Source organism: Drosophila virilis, chromosome 4, assembly GCF_030788295.1.
Source record: "Drosophila virilis strain 15010-1051.87 chromosome 4, Dvir_AGI_RSII-ME, whole genome shotgun sequence".
NCBI lineage: Eukaryota > Metazoa > Arthropoda > Insecta > Diptera > Drosophilidae > Drosophila > Drosophila virilis.
Window position 1 is genome coordinate 14,976,668 of NC_091546.1, and position 24,862 is coordinate 15,001,529.

The 24,862-nt window shown below is 40.1% G+C and overlaps 4 protein-coding genes across 6 annotated transcripts; 3 read left to right on the top strand and 1 right to left on the bottom strand.

Annotated features, from left to right (window-relative positions):
* Positions 1-431: 431 nt before the first annotated feature.
* On the bottom strand, positions 432-2,177 carry Ptpa (Phosphotyrosyl phosphatase activator). Its single transcript, XM_002051767.4, has 4 exons — positions 2,009-2,177; positions 1,321-1,944; positions 1,036-1,244; positions 432-967 (listed from the first exon to the last, which is right to left on the bottom strand). The coding sequence occupies exons 1-4, from the start codon at positions 2,034-2,036 to the stop codon at positions 554-556; spliced, it is 1,275 nt and encodes a 424-aa protein (XP_002051803.1). The 5' UTR covers positions 2,037-2,177; the 3' UTR covers positions 432-553.
* A 335-nt stretch (positions 2,178-2,512) lies between these two features.
* On the top strand, positions 2,513-3,188 carry LOC6628232 (putative oligosaccharyltransferase complex subunit CG9662). The gene is made up of 2 exons (XM_002051766.4): positions 2,513-2,751; positions 2,805-3,188. Exons 1-2 carry the CDS (start codon positions 2,613-2,615, stop codon positions 3,113-3,115), a joined length of 450 nt encoding a protein of 149 aa, XP_002051802.1. The 5' UTR covers positions 2,513-2,612; the 3' UTR covers positions 3,116-3,188.
* Positions 3,189-3,328: 140 nt separating this feature from the next.
* LOC6628231 (uncharacterized) lies at positions 3,329-5,555 on the top strand. Its single transcript, XM_002051765.4, has 3 exons — positions 3,329-4,979; positions 5,038-5,119; positions 5,209-5,555. The coding sequence occupies exons 1-3, from the start codon at positions 3,748-3,750 to the stop codon at positions 5,353-5,355; spliced, it is 1,461 nt and encodes a 486-aa protein (XP_002051801.1). The 5' UTR covers positions 3,329-3,747; the 3' UTR covers positions 5,356-5,555.
* Positions 5,556-5,869: 314 nt separating this feature from the next.
* On the top strand, positions 5,870-24,713 carry GramD1B (GRAM domain containing 1B). 3 transcript variants are annotated; one of them, XM_032438735.2, is made up of 11 exons: positions 5,870-6,580; positions 13,842-14,174; positions 14,408-14,903; positions 17,624-17,852; positions 18,755-19,934; positions 20,000-20,252; positions 20,316-20,446; positions 20,517-20,713; positions 21,959-22,379; positions 22,439-22,559; positions 23,407-24,713. In XM_032438735.2, the coding sequence occupies exons 1-11, from the start codon at positions 6,306-6,308 to the stop codon at positions 23,440-23,442; spliced, it is 3,672 nt and encodes a 1,223-aa protein (XP_032294626.1). In that variant the 5' UTR covers positions 5,870-6,305; the 3' UTR covers positions 23,443-24,713. The 3 variants fall into 3 exon arrangements, with proteins under 3 accessions (XP_032294626.1, XP_032294628.1, XP_032294629.1); XM_032438737.2 differs by lacking the exons at positions 21,959-22,379; positions 22,439-22,559; positions 23,407-24,713 and adding an exon at positions 20,912-21,156; XM_032438738.2 differs by lacking the exons at positions 21,959-22,379; positions 22,439-22,559; positions 23,407-24,713 and adding an exon at positions 20,904-21,071.
* The last annotated feature ends 149 nt before the right edge of the window (positions 24,714-24,862 follow it).

The following is a 24,862-nucleotide window of genomic DNA, read 5'->3' on the forward strand; positions in this document are numbered from 1 at the left end:
TGAAATCCACGCGAAACCGTGATTTCGTGCATGCCGAAAGGCGTGAAAAACGTCACAGTTGAGCTCTGGAAATGTGTTTGAGGCGAATTCGCCGTGAACTTTGAGAACTTTAAGTCCAGTTAAAATATAAGAGTCCAATTTCCACCCTTTACTCTTAAGATAGATTAAAATTTCCACCTTTTACTTTCCAATCAGCACATGGTAAATTATTTATATTTATCCTCTGCTTAATTTGCGGCCGCATTCTTGTGGCAGCTGCCGCAATTCCAATTTAAGTGGCCAATTTACAATAATTGTGCATTAAGAGAGAGGAGAGTTATATGGAAATGTGAAATTGTTGTGCAATTGCCGTAATTTCCGTTTTGACAGTGCTTGTCAAACTGTCTGGCACTCAGCAAGACGCAGCGCCTCTCAAACTGTAGCAACAAATGTTTCATATATATTATATATATTTTTTTGTTTTCAACAGTTTAAAGATTTAGCATATTATTGACAATTTGAATGTTTGAACGCAACTACCGAAAAATTTCAACAGATTTCCAAGAAGCAGCCGCTAATCCGCCTGCTGCTGCTGCTGCTGCTGCTGCTCCTTGGTGAGCTCACCAGGCGGCTGATTGGTGGATTTGTCGCCCGAACCAGAGCCGGAACCGGAGCCCTGTATGCCCACCAGCGAGGCGGAAGAGTCTGTGTGCGGACGCAGCACAACGCTATTGTCGCTGCTCTCGCTGCTCGAATCGCCCACGTTCAGGTCGCTGTTCAATGCCTCGGCCGGCGGCGGTGGCGCCACAATCGGTGTGGGCGGCAACAGATTGGCGGACGCTGGCGTTGCAATGCAGATGCGCTTGGAGGGCGGCGGCGCCACATGACCCAGGCGAGCATTGGTGAGCGTGGTGCCCGCGGCGACCGTATCAAAGGACATCAGTTCGCCAAAATAGACATGCTGTATGACCGGAAACTTGGACAGTATCTGTGGGTTGCACAGAGAGTAGACAGATTAGCTGGGTTAGCGTTTTGGGTTTGGGGCCAGAAACGTGCCTCCTTTTGATACATCTTGACCAGGCCGGCATTGATTTTGATCCAGGAGGGCACCGCTGTAATGCTCCACAGTTGGTTTGAGTGCTCGCCAAAGTGGCCCGTCTTCACCTGGCAGATGTAATCGATGCAGCTGATGAACATGTACTGCTCCTTGAAATCATTGATGATCTGCTCGTCCACAAACTTGGCCGGATCGAAGGGACTCTTGACTGCAATAAACACACAAACAATAGGGTATATCAAACAGGGGCATCTTGTAGAGCAAGAGCAATTGAAGGCACGCACCCGCCAGCTGAGCGCTGCCCCAAATGAAGGGCACAAACTGAAAGTCGTCCAGCGACCAAACGCCCTGGCTGCCCGCCGGCTCCATGTTGTAGGTGCGCTGCAGTTGGCGTGCAAACTCCAAATAGCGTTTGAACAGGCGCAGCGCAGCGCTAACAATGTCCTGCTCCAGCAATATCTCCGCCTTGAACAGGGCGCACAGAAAGAATATAAACGAGAGCTCATGCCCGGTGCCATAATCGATGCGTGTCGCATTGCCGAAACTCTCCAGCAGATACTGCAGCAATTCGTTGTGGTATTTGTGCTTGGCGGCGGGCAACAGCTGCGCCAGCAGGCCGGGCAGCTGCTCGTGCATGGTGCGCGACCAGTCCCGATAGGCCTTGTTGCCAAAACGCTGCGGCTGCTCCAGCGGCGGATGCTCCTTGACCAGCTGGGCCAGCGCATCGAATAGGCCCAACAGCTTGCGCAGCACATCCGATTCGTACATCTCGTCCGTTGTCTTGATGCCCTGTATGGCCGAGCTGGTGCCATTGATGTAGCCAATTAGATCGTGATAGGCACGGGAGCGCTGCCATTGCGCCAGATCTGCGGCATTGTGCACCCGCTTCTCGATAGCCGGCGATTTGCCTGAAAGCGTGTAAATCATCGTTATTTTGCTGGTGTATCGCGGCGCATGTGTTGCTCTGCTCACCGGCTGCCATTGCATTGGCATCGGCCATGCTTTTTGAGCGTTGTTTATTTGTGGTTTCCTCTTTTTTTTACTAAGAATTACGTTTTTGTTTTGGAGAAATATATATATATAGACGCAAGTGTGACCGCGATTGCTGAACAGCTGTTGCTGCAATGTGACCATCTTGGCGAATTATATCGCAAAAGTGTTGCGTATTCCAGTTCATTCGGTAAAGCAGCTCACTCATTTGGTTCACTTTAACTCCAATTGGAAAATGCCATTTGGATGCAGTATTTCTGGTGTTGCGTATGCCAGTTGGCTTGAGCGAGTTCTTATTAGGTGGCAATTAAAATGTACATATGCATTTACCGATTAACTAAAACAAAACTATGTTCAAACTGACAAGTATTAAACATTATTAAATAGTGCTCATTGCATATACTAGCTCATTTAAATGCAGTTCAGGTTCCGACACCCTCGCCTAGTTCCGATAGGCGCTTCGCTTCTATCGAACTTGTTCAGAGCCGAACTACACAACGTCAACAAAAAAAAAAAAAGGAAAAAGAAACGCCTACGCCGGCTTTTCGTACGTGAATAAAACCAAGTTAATTTCGTGCGCAGCAAAATGCTTGAGACACTGTACAACCTGCCATTCCACATACTCGTGCCGCCCAACATCAAGGTGCGACGCATTTCCATACCCATGCCCTCGCCCATGGCCGTGTTTTCGGTTGTGCTGCTCTCCTATTTTCTGGTCACAGGCGGTAGGTGCAAGCGATTAAATGAATGATTACAGTTAAATATATTATGCTTGCAGGTATTATTTACGATGTGATTGTGGAGCCACCGAGCGTGGGCGCGACCGTGGACGAGCACGGACACTCGCGTCCCGTGGCCTTTATGCCATATCGCGTGAATGCCCAATACATTATGGAGGGCCTGGCGAGCAGCTTTCTCTTCACGATTGGCGGCCTGGGCTTCATCATAATGGACCAGACCCATGCGCCGGGCAAAACGAATCTCAATCGACTGCTACTAACGGCCATGGGCTTCATATTCATACTGGTTTCATTCTTTACAACCTGGCTGTTCATGCGCATGAAGCTGCCCAGCTATTTGCAGCCGTAATCCGTGTCTAAACTTAAGCAGCAAAGTATCGTAACTCTCTTATTAGTATTATAACAAGCATTGCACATGCAAATTCTGTGTTCATTTTGATTTGTAACTCACGTACAGCTCACACACACGCAAAAGCTTTGTTGGCCCAAAGCTCTGCGTGGGCAAAGCAAAGCTGTTCAGGCAAAAGCTCACCAATACAATTGCACGCACTTATACCAATGCAGCGCCTAGGCTAGTCCGATTGTTTTGCGTGCATTGCAAACAATTTGTTGGCGTCCCAGTGCCAAAATAGTTTTTTAGTTTGTATTGCGGCGCCCGAGCGTGCACAGCGATCGCGTTGAAAACATATATTCTATATATAGACATATAGAAAATCTATTTTGGTTAACAAGAATATTTGCCAAACGGCCAGAAAAACCAAGTCAAATAGAACGCAGTTAAATCGAAATCAAATTCAAATATCCAACTGTCTAACGAAACATTGGGAGCATTTATTAAGTCCCAGCAACTGCTGTTCCAAGTGATGTAACAGACTCTGACTCGCCCAGAGACGAGAGCGACAACTGATTGAAGAAACAGCAGATTTGGCAACTGCGTCGCAGTTTGTTTACAAAACAATTCGTTGTCCATTCGAAGAGCAAATGTCCAAAAAGTGCAGCGTACGCTCCTTGAGCGACAGCTGCCTGGCGGAGCTGGCCAATTTGCTGGTGTCCACAATTAGCTATGTACAATATGCGCCCGATGTACATCTGGACATGAGCATTGTGATGGTCGAGCTGAATGAGTATCTGGCGCAGGCGGGCGCCACATCCAATATCTATCAGGATCTGTTGCGCGTGATACTCAGCTCGGATTATCTGGAGGCCAATATGCGTTTCATTTGCCTGCAAATGCTGCTCAATTGTGGCGTACATTTTCTGGTCACCGAGGTCTTTCCGCCCAGCTACTATGAGAAGATTCTGCAGGTGATTGCCGCCCAGGGCGCCGGACTGCGTGTCCTCAATCTGAAGGGCATTTGGGTGAAGGACGATCACATGCACTACATGTACGAGATAGTGCGGCGTTGCAAGCAGCTCATCAAGCTCTATGTGCCGTATATAGCCAACGATCAGCTGCTGGAGGAGATTGCCGCCAATTGCACACGCCTGCAAATATTGGACATATCGGGCGAAACGGACATCACAGAGATTGGCATCGATTGTCTGGCCAAGGGCGCCTGCGCACAGTCGCTGACAATTGTCGACGTGGGCATGCCCGGCGAGGAGAACATATGCTATTCGGACATAGCGCTAATACTGGAGAATTGCCATCATGTGGAGACGCTGTCCACCTATTCGTTTGTGGGCGCAGCGCTCAAGTTCATACACGATCACATCGACAACAGCTTCCGGTGCCGCCTGAAATATGCCCATGACACGGCCACGGATGAGGACACGCTGAATGTCATGCTGCAGACGTGTCCACAGCTGGAGACACTCTATCTGGACTCGCCCAAGCTGGGCGCATTGCGCGCCCTGCAGACGTGCACGTTGCGCAAACTCAAGATATGCAAATTTATTGTCGCCGAGCTGCTGTCGCTGTTGGAGCGTCCGATTGGACGCAATTTGCGGCATCTGACCATGATCAAGGGCACCGGCAATCTGGAGCTGGGCAAATTGGCCCGCCTCTGTCCCACACTCATCGATTTGGATTGCTATGTGATCGAGAGCCTGTCGTATGCCCAGACCCAGGCGCGTTTCCAGCAGCTGGAGAGCCTCGAGATACTCAGCTGCGATATGCTGACCAGCTCCCTGAAGGCGTTCCTCTGCACAACGACAGACCTGAAGCGTCTCGCCGTGGATTCCGTGGACTTTAACGATGACGATATTGTTAGGTACGGTATGTTGCATACAAAATCTTATTCATATCCTAATATATACATTCCTGTATAGCATGTTTGTGCAGCACGATTTCAAGGTGCTGGAGGATATTTGGTTTACGCTGGCGCCAGAGCTCACTGTACAGGCCGTGGAGGTGCGTACTCCAGACTAAACATTCGTCAATTGATCTTCTTCTTCTACTTCTTCTTTTCCTTCTTCTTGTTGTTGTTATGTGTGTTGCAGCTTCTTATGGACAGCTGCCCGGAGCTGCAGTCTGTCGGCCAATTGACCGGCTGGTCGCTGTCGCCGGATGATTTGTCGTTGATTCGCGGTCTGCTTAAAAGCGGCAATTCGAGCCTTGTGCTGACTTCCAACGGTTTATTGGCTTGAAAACTAATAATAATAATAATAATTTGTAGTGCAGTGTATTTGCTGCCTATTAAAATGTCTTACACTGTTTGCAAATCAGCTGAATTTCTACTTTTTGCAGCGCTAGCTAGCTGGAGCAAAAATATTTGTATAATATAATAATTATCTATTTGAATCTTGTAATTTGCTTTGTGATATTAAACTTATAAAACTTTGCTGTATTTAAATTTCGAAAGCAGTTTGTACGACCGAGTGTGACCAAGTTTTGCGCAAACGGTATTTTTGTTTTCTTGAGTATTTTTTATTGTTTGCTCGCACAGCTGTAGCGCAGGGCTGTCATGACAGCACACTTATTTATATGCGTTTTTCGTAAAACATTTATGACTTAAAAGCATGCCAAAACATTACACTCAAAGCAATTTTAGTAAAAAGCACTTTTCTTATATTTTGTATTCAGCTCATCACGCAGCCAGCTGTTTAATTAAATGCAGCTTGTGCCAGTTGCGCCACTCGACAACCCTGCGCACGACATATACTTTTCATGCGCACAAAAAAAAAAAAAAGTGGCGAAAAAAACGCAGCTAAGAATTTTGCAATAGTCGCAAGCAAGAATTTATCAACGAATCTCATGTTAGTCTAGTTAATAAACAATCGCATTTAAACATAAACAATTGAGTCGCACGCACCGTCGCAAGCGTACGCAGTGACATTCAATGAAAACTATGAAAAATTATAAAAACAAAAAGAAACAACTTCCGCAGACGTCAGCAGCAGCAGCAGCAGCGCCCCAGCAGAAGCAGCAGCAGCAGCAGCAACCACATCAAATTTATTAAAAGGCAGCAAAAAAAAAAAAAAAAAAAAAATCTCAAGCAGCGTTTTCAATATGCAAAACGAATCTCATTGCAACAATCTGTAGCTGTGCGCAGAGTGCGAGGTGGCGTTTCATTTGTTTACTGCGCCTTGCCGTTGTCATGCATTTTGTCACACAACAGCGGCAGCAACAACAACAACAACAACAACAACAACAGCAACAACAACAACAGAAATCAACAGCAGCAGCAACAGCAACAACAACACGCTTTGTGTCCCTTTGCAAATCTTCTAGCCAAGGCGCTCTGCCCAAAACCTTGGCCACCGCGCAAAGTCTGCTCAAGCAATCCTCACAACAACAACAACAACAACAACAACAACCGCAACAACAAAGGCATAAACGCGCCGCTAGCCTCAATCTGCACGCCACGCCCATGTAAGTCTTTAGTAAATGTTGCGCCTTTTGCCCAAAAAAAAATAAAAACATGTTTGTTCTACTTTTACTTGAACTACTTTTAGCTTGAAAGTTAATATATATACATATATATTTACATATGTTTGGTGTAGGTTTTTCTTGCCGATTTGCATGTTTAACAGTTACATTTGCCCGCTCCTAATTTGCATGTCTTCATTTCTTGTTGTTATTCCTTTTTACGCATAGTAAATGCTGCGCGTCGCGTTATCAGTAAAATGGCAAAGAGATAATCCACTTTCAGTGTGTACACATCATATGTTGCATTTCATTTACAATTCCAATTGGTTGAGATAATTTTCAAGGTATACCAATAAGTTGGCTTGCTTCCAATTGGATCGGAGTGGCCTGCAAACATATTTTCAATTAGAAACCAACTGGGAACATCGCAAAATCAACTTTTAGACCTCGTTTGTTTACTAGAATACGTTTATTTCGGTCTTACACAGTTTTCTCTCATCAAACCAAGTTTTTCAAAAGAAATTTCAACTGAAATTTTGATTGTCTGCAGTTCATGTATATCTTCTCCCTTCTTCCTTAAATATCGATAAAAATCAATTTTGGGAAATGGTTATTTGAGCAAAACTCGAGGATTATAAGAGCTAGATATGTAAAACCCGGTATGTTGGTTCTTCTAAAGTATATACAGTTGGCAAATACTTCATTTTTTGAATACCTTTCCTTATTCCGCCAAAATATGGAGAAATAAGAAGAGATCTGTGTACTATAGTCAGTCCCTGAACATTTCACAGAGATCTGACTAAAAATAGCTGAGTTTTGTTAGGAGCGGCTAGTTTGGCCAGAAAGAAGCACATTCAAAGTTGGCTTGTTTGTATGGGTATATTCTAGTCGGGCACTCCCGACACTATTGCTTTAATTTGCGTGTACTTGTGGTTAATCAATTAGTAATTATTCCATGTATTTATGTCTGTGTTTTATGCCACATTTCACGCTTAATTGATAAGCTTTACTCTAAGAAACAGACCTTCTGCTCTTGTTGCTGCACAAGCAGGCAAAGAAATACGTTCCCAGAACTAGAAAGAAAAACAAAAAAAAAAAAGAATTGGCTAAGTAGACTAAATAATGAAAACATAAGTTCCCAACGCAATTTAAAACAATTTCTTAAGATTTATTTAAACGGAAGCATAATTGCGCCGGTTCGATTTTGAGCCCCATCTTTCTCTGTCTTATAAGATATCGTTGTTTTTTTATCACAAAAAAAAACAGGCAAAACAGTTGTCCAAAATTAGCAACAAAAAGAGAACGTTTATCTTAGGCAGCATCAAGTTTTAATAAGCTGGTAGAATTATGGTTTATGGCTTTGCACGAGTTTGTGGCAGATATCTGAAGAGATAGCAACCATATATATATATTCCTACTGATTCTTTTCATAAAGCCAGATGCCATGGGTAGAGCTCGTAAATGGCAAGTTAAGTTAAGATTTTGTCCAAGTCCACAGACGAATCTAAGCCAAGTTCAATGAAAATTGTCTTGAATTGAAACTGGACTTGGAATTTGATTATAGAAACACGGCTCATCTAAACTATAAACCCTATAAACCTAAAACAAGACCTATTTGTAATACCCTCGAAAGCGTAAACAGAGTTGCGCAAAAGTTGCGTTGCGTTGCGCGAAATTTGCATAAAACTTTGCCAAAAGCGTTCAGCGAAGCGTACAAAACACAATCTCCATAGCCGACTCTTGCACTCGCAGATATATATTATATATATATACATACATGTATAGTTGTCATTGTTGTTATTTTATTTTGCCGGTCTTAGTCGGGCAATTCACGGCGCGTTTTTCGAGTGCAAATTCAAACGTCGCGCTGAAATGACGTTCGCGCTCGCTTCCAGCTCCGGACATCGCGTGAGCAGACAACAATAGTAAAATAAAAAAAAGAATAATAAAATTAATTAAATAATTAACGAGAGTAGGGCCTGACTGCTCCACATAATATTATAAATGGCGCCCATTTGCCAAATGCTAAATGTGCTAAAAATAAAAGAAAAGCCATCTTTCGGCCCGTGCCGTCCCGTCGCCTTCTCTCTAGTGCTTGTGCTGTGTTTCGTCATCGTTTTTCCAATGATGACATACTTTGAGTGACCCGTCGTGCCTGACCCACAATAAAAACAATAATATTGGCAACAACAATTGCTTCTGAATCAACTAAATAAACAGCGCGACAAAAGAGGAAAAACACAAAAAAAAATGTAAGTTTTCGTTTTGTTTTTCTATACCAGATTGTTACCCCTTGAAAATGGCTAGAAAGGGCATTTTGTTTATGTGCAAGGGTTTGTAACAGGCATACGAAAGCATATGTATGTCTATATATATATATCTGAATCTGGATATATCCGCCTGTCCGTCCGAGCGAAGCACTATTAATAGAGACTCGGCTTAAGCTTTGCTTCTTCATTCTATCGATAAAAATCGATTTTAAGAGCAATTGGAGATTTGAAATGTGCTTTTTTCGATTTCTCGATTAAAACTATCGATTAAAGCGATTATAAAAAAAAAACTAAACAATTTAAATGTGATTATCAATATTACGATAAAATAGATTTGGGAAAAACAACAGACTTGTTTTTTGACTAGCATTACTTTTTCGACATCTCGCTTCATTCTAATTTGGATTTTGATAAAAAATAATTATCGATATCTGCGATATTTTGCATTACCAAGAATCGATATCAATCGTATTTGTTAAATCTTAAACTGAAATTCTCTTTGATAGTGCAGCCCATTCTCATAATTTAGTAATCGATAACAAACGAAATATCTAATTTTATAATATTGATTAAAAATTGGGTTTGTACAAAGCTAGATTCCCGAAATACGGCTTATACTTCTGCTGCGATGTATAATCTTATTTTTTTTTAATGGAATAATCGATGAAAATCGATTTGAAGAAATTTAAGAGAAAAACTAGAAAAATTAAATTTGACTTTATCGTTGTTTTTCTCGATATTTCGTAACGTCTTTATGGTATAACAAAATCCTTAAAATCTGACATTTAATGCGCGAAAATTTCATAAAGATCGGACTCTGAGCACCGAGTTGTTTGCGAGGACGCAGTAAACGGCAGCTAGACTTCTGCTTGAAGATATATAACTTGCCATTGGTTGGCGCTGAAGAAGAAGAAAACAAAGTGGCTTTTTGTAGCTGCTCAAACTTGAGCTTTAGGGTATCTGCTAGTCGTGCTCGTTCGATGTGAGCGCTGCGGACGTTTTTTGTTAGTTTTATTTGTATTGATTTTTAATTTTTCTTTTCCTTATATATACAATATTTTTTTTTTTTTGCTAGAACTGGTTTTTGTTGTTGTGCGGGCAGGTTATTTACCGTTAACCGTTAAGTTTTAGTTTCTTCTTGGTTTTTTTTGGGGGGTGTCCGACTCGCCCCCCCCCCCCCCCCCCTCCCCCGCTCGCAGCACAACTTATCCGTGTCTCCATCTCGATTTCCAATTAGCTCTAACCATATAATCTTTATGCTTATTAATTGTAATTGTTGTCAGTTGTCGTTGCGCGCATGTTGTCTCACCTTTGAGATACGCCACACCCTCCTGCACTGCGCCCCTGCCCCTGCCCCTTGTTACCTCCACTCGGAGTTCAGACAAAGGTTATCTGAGCTGAGTTCTAACAAGTTCTGGCGGTGAGTTCTTGATTGCCTTTCCATATTTCTATCTACAAAAAAAAAAATAATACTTTTACGAATTCCGAAACTTGTTTTTGTCATCAAATTTTGTTTTCGTATTTATATTTTTCTTTCTATAAATTCTCGCAGCATTTCCTGTTGTTAGTTAGAGCAACAATTTCTTTTTTATATAGCTCTTAAAAGAGTTTTGTTCTTAAAGCAAATTTATTGATTTTTGTATGGAATTTTGCACAGTGTAGCGCATTAAAGCAGATATACATAGTCTATATATACATATATATATATTCTTGTTCAGCTTCAATTGCGGATGTCAATATATTTATATATCTCCCATTCACAATTATTTAATTGTTATGTTAAAATCCATGTTGTTTAGTTGAGATCAGAGTACTATAACATAAAAGTGCATAAGTTTTGTAAGGGTATTTACTGATCGGTGCAACGTAGATGCATTTTTTCTTCCTTTCTGTAGCCTTTCAGAAGTTAAAGTATGTATAAGTATATTGATTATTCTATAAAGATTATTCTTTGGTCAAAAAGTTTCTTAATCTTAAAACTATATTCATATGTTTTTTCAATCGTAAAAGGAATTGGAAATTCTCGACTAGCTTCACTTGTTTTAATTTGAAAAGCCTTTATATAGAATCGATATCTTACACTTTTTTACTATATAGCTTATATATATATTCCTTTAAAATAGATTATATATATATATATACTATATTATATAGCTTCTAGGCTAGACTCTTCGCCAGCTTTATCTTCATTATAAGTCAAAAACTTATTAGAAAATGGAGCTGCAATGGAATGCATTTTATGCCCCGAATTATCGGCGGAAATCTTCTGTTGATTTAGCTATTTTCCCTCTACAACTAGCTGGAACCTCTTCAGACTTAGCAGTTGTACGTTTTATTAGAACTTTAAAAATTACTTAAGATCGAATGTCTTTAAGAGTATGCAATCTTCGACTTTGTGTGCTGAAATTCTGCCGCAACAAATTATCTAAATAGCTTGTGAACACAATGTTTGCAGCTGATAAGCAATTTTTTGTTGTATTCTTTTGAAAAGTTTGTTTATAATTTTAGCAGCTGTTGTTTAAGGGTCGATTCTCTACTCGAAGTCTCAGCTAGCAATAGAGAGTGGAAATTTGTCTGGCTCGTGTATGACTTGTCAAGGGTATTATGATTCTTTCATGAAGTTTGTAACGCACAGAAGGAGAGATCTTCACGCCCGTAGAGTATATTTATATTCCAGAGACAAGCTTCACTATTCTGCTTTTAAGCGTATTAAGACTTCGGCATGCCGTTTCTCGTTTAGTTTTTATACTCATTTGAGCTTTCATCAAATGAATTTGCACTCAAGCATTTGTGCAGCTATCATCAAATAATGCCAGCTGGCATCTAAATTGAATGCCCCCAAACCCAACCCCAACCCCATGTAACAAAGTCAATTAAGAAGACAAAAAAACAATGAAAAATACTGGAAATTGGTTTTCATTTAAACCCAGAGAAATCAAATCATATTGTGGAGTAGTAAAAAAAAATAAACATTAAAAATCATTTGAATTATTTTGCCTTAAGCAAAAGCCAATAGAAATTTAGTCAATCCTTCATAATGTGTAATTTTAATGGATAGTCGTTAGCAACAATTTTATTAAACAAATTGGCAAAACACAAAATTCCGTTTGCTGTTTTACTATTATTATAATTTCTGTTGACTTGACACAGCTGTTCTATGCCCCGATATTGTGCGGCAAATACATTTTATTTGCCCGAAGTCGCTTCTGGCTGAAGATAAAACAATGAGTTTCATTTAATGGGCACACATTAGTTAACACAATTGTTTAATTAAAAACAATTTGTACTCGTTCAACAATTTGCACAATATGTTCTTCTCTTAAAATTCCCAAACAGTTTTAGCTGATATGCTACTGAGTTCCTCAAATGCATTAAGTTAAATTTAGCCGCACATTTTATGGCGCAAAGTAATTGGGTTACTCTTTATGCCCTTCTAGCGGTTCTAGCTTAAGCTTGTGACTGAGTTTGTAATGCATCTGCACATATTGTCTGCTATTTTGGGACTTGCACTTAATTTTCATGAGTTTCCCCATTCGGAAAACACCTGTTTGGCAAGTATTTAATGCGTTTTGGTTTGTAAGCAACCAACGAGGCTGTTAAATGGCCGTGCTGTCATTAGAGTAAGAACCAAAAATGTATAGAACACAAGTATGAATGCTCTAGGCGAGAATGCCCGACTAGGGAATACCCTGTACCTTCTTCACCCAGGAATTAATGATCCCTAATCTGAATATATATTATTCTAGAAACTACATCTTAAATCTGGCGACTTGTAGCATTCAAAACTAAAAAAAATTGGCTCAAGATTTCGATAACAATTGCTTGGAAATGGCGCTAGTTATCGATTATCGGAAACGAGCACTCGAAGGAAATGCGTTCCCAAGTCTCTCGAACTCTGCTAGTTTCTGAGCTCGAAGCTATATCGTCGCGGCTGTGGACCCTTTTCACATAACCCTTTCTATCCATTTTCAATGAGCTATGGAGCATAAAAATCTGTATTGTTTCGGTATTCAGTTGGATCCGTCGATTTGTGTATTAAAGGCCAAACAGAAAATAAGCAAACGTGTGGCTGTAAAAGGGAAGATATCTTATCGCGCTTATCGGACAGACGAGTTTACTTACTTAGTTGTTGCTTTGGTAACTGAGCGAATAATAAAGCTAAAATATGCTACAATAAAAAAACTGTGTGTGGGCGCGTATTGTTGTATATAAGTACATATATTGTTAAGTGATTATCAACAATGTTATCGATTGGCAATTATTATTAAGACTTCATTCCCAGTTCACATTTCGAGCGGTTAACAGTTGGATTAAACAGTTTAGATGGGAAAAATATCAGAGCCCTATGTTGTTTGGTAAGGGCTATACAAAATAAATCAAACAAAATAAATAAAAAGCGAATAATTGTGGAATTCGCTCGAATTCCTTTTGCAGATGCGTGAGAATAGTGAAGTTCGTATATGCTGAGCTTGAAATGAAAGAATCTTGTAGGAGAGACTTTTACATAGAAGAAACTATTTCGCGAGAGATCGTATGATAAGGTTGTTCGAAGTTTCAGCAAAAACCTACTTTCGATAGATGACAAATATTTGATATAGTGATCCGATACGCACAGATCCAACATCCAACAAGAGACTAGTTTGCATTCAAATAGATGGACAGTTGGATATAGCTTTATTATAGAATATATATCGGATCGGAGATTTCATTCATGACAAAATCCTAATACCCTCTGCAAGGGTATAAACCTCCAGTTAACGTATATAAATTAAATCCAGTTTGTATGAGTTGCTTTCTGGAATAGTTTTGTATTTTTTCAGTGTTGGATATTGTATAAAAAATTAGCTGATCGATAGGTTTCTTTAAATGTATAGAAAGAGTAAGCAAGAGAGAGAGAGAGAGAGAGGGGTAGAGTGTGAACAAAGAGCGCATGTTTTTATTTTTGTATTGGTTTTTTCCTCTTTGTTTTATTTCCATATGCAATTTTATTGTAGGATTAAAGATATTGAAATAAACACAACAACAACAACAACAACAGCAGCAGCAGCAGCAGCAGCAACAACAGCTGCAGCTGCAGCAGCAGCAGCAGCAGCAGTTGAAGCAACTGCTACTGCTGCGTGCAGCATTGAGCCTACCCATGCCACAAACATGATTTGTGATGCAAAAGAAGAACAGCAGCAACAGCAGCAGCAGCAACAGCAACTGCAGCAACAGCAACAGCAACCTGAACTGCAGCAGCAGCAATCACTGGAACAGCAGCAGCAGCAGCAGCTGGAAGCTGAGCCGGATGAGAAATGTACACAAAGTATACACAATAATGGCGACAGGTAGGTCGAAAAGCGCAACTCTGGCCTGGTCTAAAACAAATGGCAAAAAAAAATAAGAGAGAAGAGAGCGTTAAGTATAACCCGCATTAGTTGGCTAATGTACAAAATTTGCATGTCTTTAGCGCAAGCACTTTAAATTTGAATGCATGCCATATAATATATATACACACTCCATAGATATTGCTGCGCCTTTTGAACAAGCTGGCTATTCACAGTTTTCTCTCTTGTTTTAGGCGCGATTCGATCAGCGATGACAACACAATCAACAGCAGCACATTAAACAGCAAACTATTGACCATACAGGAGGCCGCCGGCACCATCGAGCGCAGCAGCATTTCGCTAGCCACAGCCTTGACTACGGCACAGACCACTTCCGTTTCCGTTTGCACAGCATCCGTCATCTGTCATGAGGCGCTCAGCAGCGTCAGCGGCGGCGGCGGCGGTGGCGTCGCCAGCATCAGCAGCAGCAGCAGCAGCAGTAACAGCGGCAGCCATCACAACGTAGCGCCCGGCAGCAGCATACACAGCAGTCCACAGGCGAACACGCCCAGCATAAGCATCGCTGCAGCCGAGTCCAAGGACCAATCGCAGCCGGCGCAATCGCATAGCGTTGATTCGAATGGTCAGCCGAGCGGCTCCTGCACGGACAGTCCCAGCAGTCGCAAGAGCTCAACTAGCTCCAAGGGCAAACCAGCCAAGTTATCCACGTCGAGCAGTGGACGCGATGAGGTGAGTCTTCATGCAACAGCTTTAAGGCCACAAAAATGTTTACATTTTGTTTATATTGTCTTTGGTTTTATTCCACAAGTTGCTTTCTTGTCATTTTAATATGCTTCATTAGTTGAACTAGTTCAATTTTGAAATCAAATACGCTTTCTTTTAGTTATTAAACTATATTTTTCAACTCTATATGGCTCACAAATAGTTCGTTAAGAGTATAATTAAATGTTCAAAACCAAAATTTTTTAAGTTATGGCGTTTATTTTTATTCAACTAGTTCCTTTCTTGCCAATCTTATGTGCTTCATTAGTTGAACTAGTTCTATTTTTACAAAAACAGGTATAAACAGTTTATTAAAAGAGATTAGTTAATTGTTCGAAACTCAACATTTTTGTGGCAGTTATATAATCAACTAGTTCCCTTCTTGGCATTTTTGTATCACTCATTAAACTAGTTCCAATTGTAAATCAAATAGAATTTCTTGAAGTTAACTGTATTTGTTGACAATTACAAATAGTTCATTAAAAGAGGTCAGTTAAATGTTCAAAAGTTGTTCAACTAGTTCATTTCGTGTCATTCTAATGTGCTTCATTACTTGAACTAGTTCCAATTTGGAATCAAGTCCAATATCTTCCAATAAAAAAGATTTGTTAAATATTCAAAACTAAAGTTCTTTTAAAGTATTTGCTTTCCTACAAAGTGCATCTTTCCCATTGAGTCAAAGCTTTTTTGATGAATTTCTAATTGGCCTTTTGAACCAGCTCGCAGCGCCCGCTTCTTAAATGTCTATAAATTAACATATTAATGTAGATTTTCTATAGGGTCTGAACGCATATTTTTTTGCATACAAAACGTAGCTATTTGCGTTTTAGTTCAATTATTATGCATATTTTAACTGGCCTTTTGAACCAGCTCGTTGAGTTAGTTTATGCTTTGTTTGTATTAATTGCGTAAAGTAATTGCATTAAATATTATTAATTAACCTTTTTGAACCGGTTTGTTGAGCTAGTTTACACTCTTTAGTGCACCTAACTAATGCATCGACTATTTTTCGATTGACCTTTTGAACCAGTTCGTTGAGTTTTTTTTCTTTTTACGCATTAAATATACTTCGATTCACCTTTCGAACCAGTTCATTGAACTACTTTATTCATTCCTTTCCTGCATCAAATACCGTTCGAAGCAATCTATCGAACTACTTTAATCTTTTTGTGCTTTAAATATTTTTCGAATAATCTTTTGAACCAGTTCATTAAACTTCTTTATTCGTTATCTTCCTTTTTCACATTAAATGAACGAATATTTATTTTGCCTTTTGAACTAGTGCTAGTTCGTTTCGTGTTTTCTAAACTAGAGCTTTTTAATTTTTGTTCCCAATTTAGAAAGTTCCTAACTCATGCTTTTGATAGTTAAGAACTAGTTCCTTTGGCATTATTTTTTTTAATATTCCCATGCTATAGTTTTAAACTCAACTTCCCAATTTCATTAACGTTAGTTTTTTATATATATTTTTTTACTGTGAACTAGTTTGTTTTCCAAAGCTCGGTTGTGCCTTTTCAAGCTATACTGTGACCAACTTTTGGCCCTAAAAGTCGTCATGCTGTCGTAAACTTTTAAGCTGGATCTTGATTCCATAAACAATTTTTACTGGTTTCTCTATTAATTGTTGTCAAGCACCCACATTTTTTTTTATTATTAACGTGTGTTGCCTTCAAAAACTCTCTTAAATCTCGCTGCGCTCTCTGCCAAATGCTTGATAGTTCTTTTCGGTTCTCACTGTCATTACGAGAAAGCTCGTGAGCTTTTATTATTAATGAGTTCTGCTCATTAGCACGTCACAATTCGCAGAAACCCAAAACACGAATACAGCAGAACTGAATATCAAAACAGATGCTAGGCAAGTGCCGATAATGGTACTGAGCGCTAGATAATGAACTGGGACGCCAGATATCAAATGGATTATTTCAAAACCCGTTGAGTTATTAGCCTTATCGATTTATGTGTGTGTGCAGTAAATGCTCCACTTTTCGACTAGTTCAATTCCACGGGCAAGAGAAACACTGTGTGGCCACTCGCTGATTAGAAATACCCTTTAAAATAAGCACAAACATGAGCTTGACGGGAGTGCTTAGCTAGCGGATACTCTGTACATTTTTTATATATATTTTTTTATTTTTTATTAATTATTTATTTTTTTTTTATATATTTAACTATTATTTATTGCTTATTAAGTTATATATATTAGTTTCCATTTCTATTATTTTGCAAGTATTTACTTTATAATTTTTTATAATCGATCAAGTAAAATAGCTATTGCGTTAGTTGATCGCGTCGTGGTTGCCGCCCTTACAAGTTTTACAGGGTATACAATAAAAAAGCTCATGGCACCCTAAAAATTGATTGGTCAAAGCTTTACCACATTGATAAGGCTGATATTGTGCCTGTGTAGCGTTTGGGTTTCTCTGCAAATTAGAATTCAATGTGCGGCGCGAGACGACGACGACGACGCAGCGCTCGAATATTGTGCGGATCGATCGCGTTAGATTATACAACGTTCGGTTCTGACCAAATAACTAAATATTATTAATGAGAAGCCAGCGTAAAGCTTGGTGTCCCCTTTCTGTGCTCCGATAAGCGAAAACGCAACACCTGCCACAACTTGCCTCGACACACAGTATGATTCACACACATATATCTATGACTAATGCCACTCAAACAAATACTTACAGGATGCACAGGGCAAACTAAGCGAATCCGCGAGCACCGACAGCGTTCTATTACGCGGAGATAACAACAGCACCACATCTAATGAGAAGCCCAGCAAGGGCACTTCCCGACTCTCCGAGCGCGCCAAGAAGAAGTCCTGGTACAACGTCATCTATCCGAATTATAAATCACGCGCCGAGGACTTCAAAAAACTGTTCAAAGATGTGCCCAACGATGAGCGTCTAATTGTGGGTGAGTGTATATGTATTTGAGTGTGAGATATGATCTATGATGCATGATGTATGATGCATGATGTATGATGTATGATGCATGATGTATGATGTGAGATATATCATGTATGATGTATGATGTACAATATATGAGGTAGAATATATGGAGGTATGATATAAGTGCATAATGTATGATGTATATGTACGATGTATCGTGTATGATGCATGTTCTATGTTGTACGATATATGATGTACGACGTACAATGTACCATGTATACTCTATAATGTATGATATACTTATGATGCATATATGATGTAAAACTCAGTGAAATCTCATACGATTTTTACTAGGTTTGGCTTTTTGTTCATTGTTTAGCCTCTAGATCAATTTGGCAACTTTGTAATTGGTTAAAATTCATCTAAAAATAGTAACCTTATATATCCTAAATAGAAATAGTTAAAAATTTCCCACCCTCATAACTCGGTCAAATCTCATTCGATTTTCACGAGATTCGACTCTAGATCAATTTGGCATCTAAATAATCTGGCAACATTAGCTTTAGCTTTTTGAAAAGTCATTAAAGAACCTGATCTATATTGTAGCTCGCTTAGGGCTAGATAAGAGATGTGTACGGCAATATTATCAAACAATATAAATGTCAAGTGTTTACACTTCTTTCGCGCGGCTATTTTGAGGAATATTTCGATTCTTGAATTCATGTACGACACAAAAGAACTCTATTACCAAATAAACTTAATGTAGCTTGGTTTAAAGATCACTTATGTTAAGAAATTAAAAGTTCCCCTTAACTCTACTGCCATGCCCTCAAGAAGGGCGTTGTCAAGGGCTTTAAAGCTAGAAATTTCTGCTATAATATAGTTACTTATGCGCGTTATAATTCTCAACTTGTTTATTGCTTACAGACTACTCGTGCGCGCTGCAACGGGATATATTGGTGCAGGGTCGTTTGTACGTGTCCCAGAATTATGTGTGTTTCCATGCGAACATCTTTAGCTGGGAAACGTATGTGAGCATCAAATGGAAGGATGTGACAGCAATTACGAAAGAGAAAACAGCGCTCGTGATACCGAATGCGATTACAATATCTACCGCCAGGGAGAAGTATTTTTTTGCGACATTCGCGTCGCGTGACAAGTCGTATTTGATGCTCTTTCGTGTCTGGCAGAACACATTGTTGAACAAACAGTTCTCACAGCAGGAGATCTGGCGTTACGTGCACAATTGCTACGGCGATGAATTGGGCCTGACCACAGACGATGAGGACTATATAGATCCCACGCTGGACGCGGCCGATACAGAAACCGATGGTGACTTTCAAACGGCCCTTGACGATCTCGGCGGCGATCAGAGCAATTCCAGTCAGTGCACCAACAATTCGGGCCAGCAGCAGCAGCAGCAGCAGCTGCAGCAACAGAGCGGCAACAGCAGCGCCAGCAGCGGCGGCGGCAGCGCAGCAGCTGTACGCAAATCGAAGACGAAATATTTCTTTAACTCAAGCAAATCGTCAAATTTAAACTCATCGGCCAACGCATCGGCCAGTGGCTCGGATAATAAAGCCAGCGACAATACGCGTAAATCAAATAAGAAAATGAAGGCCAATGCCAAAGAGCTGACACTCAGCTCCGTCAAGGCAACGGAGCAATCGGTGGCCGTCACACTCAGCGTGCCCAGCACCAACAGCGGCCCAACCACCGCCACCAACACCAACAGCAACAGCAACACCACCAATACAAACACCACCAGCAGCAGCACCACAGCCACTGCCACCACCACCAGCAGCAGCAGCAACAACAACAACAACAGCAGCAGCAACAGCAGCTCAGCGATGGCCACCACAACGGCAACAACCACTACAGCCAGTGGTGGCATTGTCGGTGGTGCTGGCGGCGACAGAAGAGCCGAAAAGATCAACAGCAGCAGTGCGGCAAACGCAACTGCAGCCGAACCCCAGAGTCATGGCTCCGATGTCAAGCGCAAAGTTGGCAAAAATCAGCGACAACGCGATGATTTGGCGGCCAAAAATGCCGAGGCTGGGCCCACAGATGTCTCGGACTCTTCCGATTCCGAGGAGAACAATGTGCCGTAAGTGTAAAAAGGGTTTTTAGGCTCGTAACTGAAACTTATTAAATGCATTTGCTTTATGACAGCTTTGTGCCGAGTACGGAGTGCACATCGACGCACGAGGGCCGCCAAATAGTGCACACAATTCTGCCCATACGCGTGGATACTCTGTTCAATTTTCTGTTCTCAAAGTCGAAATTCCTAACGGACTTTCACGAGCTGCGCAAATCGACCGATCTGTCCATGGGCGAGTGGCATAAAAATGATGAGGGCCAGAATGTGCGGCTGGTAAACGTGACCGTGCAACTGGCCGCCTCGGTGGGCCCAAAAACCTCAAAGGTGGGCGAACAGAACCAGAACTTCAACATGTATTATTTTATATTAATTGCTTGTTTTGTGCAGGTCACCGAATATCAAACGATGCGCGAGTGCAGCAAGCCGGGTGAACTGTATTCGATAGACGTGAACAGCGTCAACGCGGGCATACCATATGCGGACAGTTTCAGTGTGCTCATACACTTCTGTCTGGCGCGGTAAGTGGCAAAAGGATATTTCAGTTGCCAGAAACATATCGAAAGTTATGTACTCTATCTGTATTGTTAGCACTGTGGATGATCATACGATGTTGTCGGTGCATGCGCAAATCAAATATAAAAAGTCCATTTGGGGCGTTGTCAAGGGCTTCATTGAGAAGAATACGTGGGCGGGCCTGGAGGATTTCTTTGGTGCGCAGCTGCATGCGCTGCAGAGCGAGACCTGCATACCGCCGGCCAAGGGCAAGGGCAGGCGTCCCAGACGTGGTAAGCATTTAGACATTAGCTTTAGCAACAGCAACAACAACAACAACAACAATAGCAACAACAAACAGCAATGCAATAATGTACATGATAAACAAATGCTATTTAATACGAATACAAATACACTTGCAATGCCAAAATGCAATTGCAATTGCTTTTTCTAACCACACAAAATGCACGCACAAACCACAAGAACAACAGCAACTAGAACAATTCGCATGCCCAGCTGCAAACTAGCTACAACAACCACACACAGGCCCCAAACAGCGACAATTGATTGCGGCAGCAACACCAACAACAACGACAACAGCAAGCAGCACGGACAATGACAGCGTACAAGCGACTTGTCATCAACATTCACATCCACATCATCATCATCATCATCAACATCCTCCGCATCATCATCATCATCATCAACATCCTCCGCATCATCATACGCATCACCAGCATCAACGCCAACAGCCACAGCAGCAACAGCAACAGTTGCCGCCGCCGCATCAGCAACATTTGCAAACTCATCCGCAGCAACAAATTTGTCAACATCTCGTAAGGCCAAATTGCACACATGTCAAGGTATATAGCGTATCTATGGCGCTAAGCAACCCCATAAAGCAAAAGCGATTGTCATCAGCTAATTGCGCTGTGAACCATTCAACAATAACCAGACATTTGTTAGCCTTTGATTAATAACTAAAGCTTTTTATAAGTTCGATTTTATAGAAGTGAAGTTTCATCAGTTTTGATATAGAACTATTTTAAGCACGAAGTTTAATTAATGAATCGTTTAAGCTTGGCAGACACCTTCTGTTTTTCTCAAAAAGTGGTTTCAATATCGCGTGTCTAATTAACGATCCCATAGAAGGTGCCTTTCCAATTGTCCTAATCCGCAATCAACTCTGTCAGCCGGAAGAAATAGTTGCATATATAGAGTTTTTCTTAGCTTGGGATATTTAATGCTCCATTTGATTTCAATATTTGTGCTCGCAAAACTTGGCTGTGGCAATCGCTTTGTGCATCGTTTTGCTTGAGATGCTGCAATTGATTATTTTATTTTTATATTTTTGATCCTTAGTCCATTTGCATGTTAACACTTGTTGTATCCAATTTATTTGTTGCATTCGAACGTTGTGTTTTTGTTGCTGTAGCCGCAGATATAACCCAATTTTGTTATTTAATTGTTTTTGTTTTGTTTTTTTTAATAATTCTTCATTTTTTTTTTGCCATTTGCTGGGCTGTTGCGATTTGCAGGTACCTCCACACAAGCGCGCCCCATGGAGGAAGCAGCCGGCGGCGCCGCACAGAGTGGCCTGGCCGAATCGCTAGACAATTGGGAGACAAAAATGTTGTCCGCTGGCGGCGTTGGCGCTGGCACCGCGGCTGGCCTACTGGCACATGGCGCTGCTGGTGGCGGCGGTGGGGCCGGCAGCCGACAGCAGCAGCTGTTGCTGGCCGCGCAGCAGCAGCAGCAACAGTTGCTGGCGGGCGGCCATCAGCTGGGCCAGGGCCAGGACAGATTCAGACACAGGAGCCTGTCGCTGTTCGTTATATTGTTAATGTGCTTGCTGCTGGCATTAAATGTGATATTATTACTTAAGCTCTGGAAGCTGGAGGAACACATTGACGTCGATCTCAGCCGGCGCGCCCGCATGCCCAGTTTGGCAGCCCTCAAGTGAGTGCGAAACAATTTAAAAACCAACTCAACAAGTGTTTAATCTATATGTTTTGCAGAGAACTACCCAATACGAATCAAGATTGGCTGGAATTGTTGCGCCAGCAGGAGCTATCGCATGAATCTGAGCTACGCAAATGGCATCAGGTGCTCCAAACGGCCATTGAGCTGCTGAAAAAGGTGAGCATCGTTTGCGAAAAGTTCTACAACGATGCAGAGCTGCGTCAGAGCATTGAGTCTATGCATACGGAATTTTAAGCAGCAAAACAACAAATTGGCCGAGGCCAAGCTAAATTGCAAATTAAATGTAATTCATATTCATTATATGATCTCTCGCGGCTAAGCAAGCAAAACAGCTAAGCAAAAACAAAAGCAAACCAAAGAAATTGTTGCGTGTTCCTTAGTTTTAGGTTTTATATTGTAGTGCGAGCCAGCAAAGCCAACCCCGCCTCCCCTTAGGCTTTCTAATTATATGTGCCGCTAAGTAGTTTAAGATATTAAGACTAGTCAATGTTTATTTAAAGCTTACACTAAATACTCGCAACGCTATTGTAAAACACATATTGAGTTCATTTGGATTCCTTCAAATAGATTTCTACAAACTGCTGTCAGGAAAGCTCAATTTTTTTTAAGCACGTTTAAGTTGGTTTATTTACAACGTTATTTTTTCTACCATTTATTCAGACATTTATAAATGTGTTAAATATTTATAAGTATTCATATTTATTATTTCATTTTTTACTTTGTTGGTTCGTAGTAATATTTATAGTAGCATATTTTATTGGTTTAATATTATTGATATTTTACATTATATTAATTTTGACCAATATTTGATTTTAGCAATCTTACATATAATTTTATTTAGCTTGAATTTTGTATATTAGCACATTTCTTAATTATTTCCTTATTTCTATCTGTCTTAACTTTTGCGCTTTACTTTAATGCGCTTTAAATGCCAACTATAATTATTTGTTAATTTACTTTATGATTTATCTAACAAATTGATTTTGTTTTGTTTTTATTTCAGACTGAAAAGACTTTGGCTGAAGTCATGATACCCTAGGCAGCCCTTTCAGCACAAGAATCCACAACTCACAAGCCAACCCCCCCCCCCCCTTCCCCTCCCTGCACCCCTCTGCAACAACAACAACAACAACAACAACAAATATAAACACAACAATAGTTAGTTCCTGTTGTTAATTCCGAACACACAGCCACCAAAAAATTGAAATTGAATTTCGAAATGTAGTCACAAAACTAGCGAAAAAACTTTGTGTTATATTGGTAAGTTTTTTTTCCAATTTGGCTATAAGTAGTAAAGCTTTTAGTTGCGCCTTTCAGTTAATCTATGTATTTATATATAATGAATTTACATTTTATATTCTAATTTAAGTCTTAATTCATAAATTTGTTTTACGGGCTGCATTTATGTTTATGTCGTTGTTTTAGGCTTTAGAGCCTTCAAACGAATTCTCAAAGTATTTCAAACAAACTTCACTCACACACACACACACACACTCACTCACTCACACACACTCACATACATGCCAGCAACAAAGAAGAAAATTTATGGGTAAGCGCCTTGAATTTTTGTTTTAGAAAATTCACTTCAACAACAACAATTCAATGTGAAACAAAAAACATTTTGCGAGAAAAAAAAAACCCGAAAATAAAAATTTATCTAAATTTTTTGTAATTTTGATATAAATTATACCCCGTTAAGCAAACGAAACTAAAAACAATGCAAAAATATTTGTGCACAATATTTTTGTAAAAAAAAAAACAAAAAAATAATCTATGGAAATCTTTTTCTAAATTTTACTGCGATTTTTCCGTTTTTTTCTTTTGTAAGAACTCTTTAACTCGTTTTTGGCGCCCCGTTTTACAGTCGAAGCAGAAATAACTAAAAAAGAAAAAGAAACTTACAAAACTTGAATAAATGCGTAGCATAATTGATAAAATCGTGTAAAACCCAATGGCTTATTACATATATACACCATATATATATACGAGTACTACTTATAGATCCAAGTATTCTTAGTTTGTAGCTGTTGCATTTTAATGTCGAAACTTGTCGCCGTCACTTTGTGCGAATTCTATGTGAAAAATTAAAAGAAATGAAATGAAAATTATGAAGTGCTAATACATTAAATGTTGGCCGAACTCTACACATAAAATAAACAACAACAAAAATAAATAAAAAAAAAAACTAGGCGTTAAATTTAGGCCGTTGCGAATTGGTTAAAAGAAAACATAATGTTAAGCTGCTGTCTTGAAGAAATTTTAATTTATTATAAAATGAAAAATCAATAAACTACAATGATTATTTAAAAAGTATTAATTTATTCATCTAAGATACAAATATTTTGCGTAATCTATTCAAAGATTTTTATTTAAATTTCAAGTATATGCACAATAATTAATACTATTTAATAATACTAGAATTGCTATCCTCTCTAGTTGATACTCATTAATCGTTATCG